The 6,236-nt window shown below is 47.0% G+C and overlaps 1 protein-coding gene across 1 annotated transcript; it reads left to right on the top strand.

Moving 5' to 3' along the window:
• On the top strand, positions 5,370-6,118 carry LOC109241354. The gene has a single exon (XM_019408092.1). It carries the CDS (start codon positions 5,539-5,541, stop codon positions 5,956-5,958), a length of 420 nt encoding a protein of 139 aa, XP_019263637.1. The 5' UTR covers positions 5,370-5,538; the 3' UTR covers positions 5,959-6,118.

The raw sequence follows: 6,236 nt of genomic DNA, 5'->3' as shown, positions 1-6,236 counted from the left end.
AAGAGAAATGGCCCATATCAGAATGGTAGCCCAAAAGCAAACAAGTCGAAAGATACTACAACAAGAGGGCCAAAATAAGACCACTTCAAGGTGGGAGACATGTCCTTAAAGCCAAGACATTAGCATCCAAAGACCCGAGTGAAGGGAAACTGGGCATCAACTGGGAAGGACCCTACAAAAATCACAGCAGTAGCCAGCAAAGGCACATTCCAGTTGGAAACAATGGAAGGGAAAAACGCTCCAAAAACACTGGAACGTTACTCACCTCAAGTATTTCCACTTCTGAAAGGCTTCTCCCGAGTCGTATCTCTTTTCCCTTACCGAGTTTTGTCCCAATTGGGTTTTTCTCGGGGAGGTTTTTTAACGAGGCGTCAGAGGGGACACCTGGAGATATTTGAAGAAAACAAGTTTATCAATATCAACCTCGTCCTTACGACCTCCAGGCCGACATGATAAGGAAGGACTGGACTAGCTTGATCTCCATGCGTATGAAAGGCTACGGCCATCTCCAATGTATGAAGGCTACGCCCATCTCCAATGTATGAAAGGCTAGCGACCATCTCAATTATATTATGGCTAAGGCCAATCGCCGCCAACAGTAGACCCAGATTCGACTCACGGCGAGTAACGACTCGACGACAGTCGAAGTCGCCTACATGGCTAAGGCCCATCAATTATATTATTGTCTAAGGCCATCCGCCGCCAACAGTCGACCTAGACTCGACTACGGCGAGTAAACGACTCGACGACAGTCGAAGTCGCCTACATGGCTAAGCCATCAATTAATATTATGGCTAAGGCCTCGCCGCCGCCAACAGTCGACCTAGACTGACTACGGCGAGTAAACGACTCGACGACAGTCGAAGTCGCCTACATGGCTAAGGCCAATCAATTATATTATGGCTAAGGCCATCACCGCCAACAGTCGACCTAGATTTTGACCTACGGCGAGTAAAACGACTCGACGACAGTCGAAGTCGCCTACATGGCTAGGGCATCAATTATATTATGGCTAAGGCCATCGCCGCCAACAGTCGACCTAGACTCGACTACGGCGAGTAAACGACTCGACAACAGTCGAAGTCGCCTACATGGCTAAGGCCATCAATTATATTATGGCTAAGGCCTATCGCCGCCAACAGTCGACCTAGACTCGACTACGGCGAGTAACGACTCGACACCAAGTCGACGTCGCTACATGGCTAAGGCCAATCAATTATATTATGGCTAAGGCCATCACGCAACAGTCGGACCTAGACTCGACTACGGCGAGTAACCGGACTTCGACGACAGTCGAAGTCCGACGACAGTCGAAGTCGCCTACATGGCTAAGGCCATCAAATATATTATGGCTAAGGCCATCACCGCCAACAGTCGACCTAGATTCGACTACGGCGAGTAAACGACTCGACGACAGTCGAAGTCGCCCACATGGCTAAGGCCATCAATTACATTATGGCTAAGGCCATCGCCGCCAACAGTCGACCTAGATTCGACTAAGGTGAGTAAACGACTCGACGACAGCCGGTCACCTACACGGCTAAGGCCATCAACCGTATAATGGCTGAGGCCATCGACGCCGATAAGTCGACCCAGCTCGACTATAACAGCGTGTAACTCGAAGATAGTCGAAGTTGCACGCACGGCTAAAACCATCAACAAAGCTAAGGCCAAAAATAAAAGATACAGAAAGAAAAGAACAGTAAAAGTATAACTTCCATTATCATCCAAAAATGCATGTACAAAAAGGACCCATTTACATTTCCAAGTACAGCAAAACAAAATAAATACAAGTCCTAAGGGGCCTCGGCGTATACCCACATATCATGCGCCTCACGACGCGCATTCTCACCAGGCCTTGACGCAGCAGTCCGCTTGAGGACTTCAATCTCAGCCGCCTTGGCATCAAGCTCGGAGGTCAGAGTGGCAACCTTGACCCGCAAATCAGCAACTTCCGCCGCTACCCCCCGGCCAACCTCCAACTCTTCTTCTTTAGACTGGAGAAGAGTCTCCAGCTCAATATTCCGGGCCAGGGCGGCCATCAGCTGCTCATCAATCTGCTCTAACTCGGCCACCCTCCTCCTCAGCTGGGCCTCCGACTCCTCCACACCCTCACGAAAAACCCGAAATTCCGGGTCTTGCTTGAGTAGGTCCGCCAGCGCTTGATGCTTGACTCGGCACCGCCGATATTTCTTTACCACCTTGTTAAAGGCGGCTGCCTTCCTTTGCGCTCGCCGCCCCCTCTCTATCTCCAAAATGAGAGTCTAAAAAAGAGGAAAAGGATGAAAGGCAAGTCAGCATGCATCAAAATTTATTTTACGATGCATGAAGAGAATCGAAAAATACCTGTAAGGCCGCACCGGCAACCCTCCGGGATAGTTCCCCGTCGCTAACCCCTTGTAACGTTTCACGCTCAGCGGCCGCACATAGCAGGGTCATATCCGCTGCGGCCTGCTCGCTGTGTTGCAACAGGTTATACCCCCCCGGGATCAGAATTCGACGGTTGGATCTACCTACCGTCATCCCTACACGGGCCGGACCCCGCGTTGACGCTTCTGCATCTGCCTGGGCGACCTCAGGGCCCGCCCTCTCGGCATCATCGTCCGCCTCCCCAACGGCAGCCGACGAGCCGCTCTCCGGAATGCGTGTTGGCCTGGCGTCGAGAACGGCCCCCCTATGAGGAGCCGACCTCCCGGAACGGATGGCATCCGCCATAAAAACTGGCCTTGACTCTCGACGGGGCTCGCTCGCCCCCTCATCTGCCGTGGCTATCCCCTTGCCGGTTATCAACCGACGTCTTTTTCTTTCCGGCGTCTCCTCGCTCTTAGAAGTCTCCTCCACAGCCCGAGGGGATGGTGTCAAAGGAGTCGCTCCCCTCGCGGACGCCGCCACAGGCAGCGGTTGAGGAATCTCCGCGGCACCATCACTGGGCGAGCCGCAGGGAATGTATCCATCTTCAGAATCAGTACCCGCCCCAGGTAAGATGACGACGCTCTTTTTCTTCTTCTTAGGGGCGCTCCGACCTGCCAACGCGAATAAGTCATAACAAATACGTAGGGAATCCCCAAACCGTAGCCAAAGAATTACCTGACGGGCCGTACTGCCGAAGAAATGCAGCCCAGGTACGGCACTCCTCCGCATAGGGTATTATTCTTTCCACCCACGATTTAATGTCATCAACAAGCTGGGGTGGAGAAGCCCTCGCTGCGAATAAAAAAGAGGAAAGAAAAACAAAGGTCACTATGGCCGTATGGTCGAAGGCGCAAGCAGCACTAAAATCTACAAGTAGAAATACTTACGTTCTGGATTCCATCTTTCCGGGAACCCCTCGGGATTCGACACCAGGTGCTCCGTCCTGATGTAGAAATATTTACGCCAAAAGCGGCGGTTGGGCTTATCATCGGCTTTAACGACCAAGCCCTTTGCGCTACGACCTTTCAACTGCAGCATGGTACCCCCTCAGGTAACCAGCGCTGAACAACTGTAAGAGGTGGTGGACCGAGACGCTGCACCCGGCCCTGGCCGCATAAGTGGTCATAATACGGCACACCTTCAAGGTATAAGGAGTGAGCTGGGCCGGACACACGTTATAAAAACGGAAAAGCTCCTCCACCAGAGGGTAGAATGGAAGACGTAACCGATCAAGAACGGGTACTCATAGAAGGTGCAATATCCAGGCCGGTGCACATTAGCATAATCCGTCCCGGCCGGAACCATTTCCACGTGGTCCGGAATATGGTGCGCCTCTCGAAGATCATCTAAATGAGATTGTAATAAAACGTTGTGCTCCCAGGGAAGATCAGGGCTTTAGTCGGAAAATCCCTGCGAACGTGCATCTCCTTCGGAAGGACATTGTCTACGCTGAGAGGAACAAGGGCCTTCTCCGCCTTTTCCCCTTCACCACCAGAAGATGGCGGAACCCTAGACAGGGCATTATCCTTGGACTTCTTATTATTTTGTCCGCGTTTTGCCATGATTATACTGCTTGAGAAACGAAGCACTGACAATAGGAAGTGTGGTTTCAACAGAAGTGGGAAAGTCCCTCACGAAATAACGGTTACAGGAAAGAAAGGCAAAAGGGTGTATCAGAAAATACTTTTCAGAGGCTTGAAAGTGGAATCAGATCAAACCTTTCTCATACTTATAAGGATAAACTGCACAGGAATCAAAGAGTCGTGATTCAAAACGTGCGACGGAAACCAAAACGTCACTTCATCCTCTGAACCGCCTCGGGGGCAAATATAATGATGATGCATGCAGGCGATGACATCATTCCAAAAAGGAAGCCATGCGTCAGCGGCTCAACAGCGTCATATGTTTCATTTTGTTCATATTTCCGCCCCCGGTCGAGGTCAAATTCTCCTAAGACGAGGTTCGCATTTCCGCTCGCCGAAGACGCCCACCAAACACGTCTCCAACGAGCGGAGAGACTAACTGTATAGGGTCAAATTTGGCCCTCAGTATCTCTACGCCAGTGGGTACGCCCAATGAGTGTACGCCGACCAACGTAACGGGAACGACTCGGCCGTGAGGACCAAAGCGACGTCGTTTAGAACTCAGTGTCCATACTAGGGAGATGTTACCTATCTCTGTTACTTTTTGATTCTTTCGAGGAAGGTCTCCTATTATATAAAGGAGACCTCCACATTGTAAAAGGGGAGCATCTGATCTAATACAACTCTCTCATTTTCTGTCTTTCTCTCTCTATATCACTACTTCTGACGAAAATACCTTACTAACATATGTTGTCACTTTGCAATATTAGATCTACAACAATATTATCATCTTTGCATCTCTAGGCTTATTATAATTGATTACGATTTACCCCTTCTCTATTTTTTGATTGTTTTATCGCTTACAAAGTACATCGTTAACTTTTGAGCCAAACAAAAGTGTCCTTAGTGACACAAATTATAAAGGCTATGTACGAAACAAGTAGTTATTAATATATAAATTTCCTGTTTGCTTAAAAAAAACAAAAAAAGAAAGAGTATCTGACTATCTGAGGTTGAAAAGATTATTTGGGTATTCAAAACTTGTGCGCGGACACAACTCCTGGGAAGGTTCAAAGTTGACGAGTAAGAAATATTATTTCACTTAAACTTGATCAAATTAGTATATGCAAATATGAATTGTAACATTTACAAACAATAAACTAGTAGGAGTATTATTTATGGCCAAAGTATACGTGGATTAAAATAAGCAAATTGTAAAAAATGAAAACACTAGACAATATTCATGATGAAAATAGTGGCTGTGATTGTTAGTCTATTTCACATCATCTTCTTAGAACAAATATATTTCCTCATAAAATCAGACCATAAAGAAAAGCAAATGGAGACAACCACGTGCCATAAAATGATAACTCTATACTCTAATGACAAGGTATCCACCGACTAGCTTCTCTCAAAAATATCTTATCTTGAAATGTTAGCGTAAGTTTTACATTTATTAATTAAATTCAAATTCCCCATCCATATATCCTATTCCCACTTCACAAGCACTACCTCAGAATAGTTTCTGAATCAATTAAAAAAAATGGGAGTGGTGATCATAGACGGATCAACAATTCGAGACTTCGTGAACGACGAAGCAGCTTTTGCAAAGGCAATTGATAAAGGATTCACCGATTTGGACCTCAACAACGACGGCGTTTTATCCCGTTCCGAGCTTCGCAAAGCGTTCGAGTCTCTCCGCCTCATTGAGGCTCACTTCGGCGTCGACGTTGCCGCCTCGCCGGAGGAACTCACCCGCCTTTACGATTCCATCTTCGAGAAGTTCGATTGCGACCACAACGGCACCGTTGACCGACAGGAGTTTGGAAACGAGATGAGGAAAATTATGCTGGCGATCGCCGATGGACTTGGATCATCGCCAATTCAAATGGCTCTTGATGACAGTGACCAGAATTTGATCAAACAAGCTGCGGATCTCGAAGCTTCTAAGCTTCCTGCCTAATTAATTATAACCGGTTTCCATTTCTTTAGCTAAATAAGTTCTTTTTCTGTTGTTTCAATTTTCAGTATTTGTCTTGTTTCCATGCGATGTTCTCAATTCTGTACTTTTACATACTTATATACAAATGAATTGTGGGACAACTTTATGCATTTCCATCGAATATTTGCATTGCATATGTAAATTGATACTCCTCTGTTTGATTGAAAAAAGTAACCTTCAAAAATATATATATATATATATATATATATATATATATATATATATATATATATATATAT

The sequence above is a fragment of the Nicotiana attenuata genome, chromosome 1 (genome assembly GCF_001879085.1).
Source record: "Nicotiana attenuata strain UT chromosome 1, NIATTr2, whole genome shotgun sequence".
In the NCBI taxonomy this organism is placed as follows: domain Eukaryota; kingdom Viridiplantae; phylum Streptophyta; class Magnoliopsida; order Solanales; family Solanaceae; genus Nicotiana; species Nicotiana attenuata.
The sequence above is the reverse complement of the archived record's forward strand: the minus strand, read 5'-3'. Positions and strand labels throughout refer to the sequence as shown.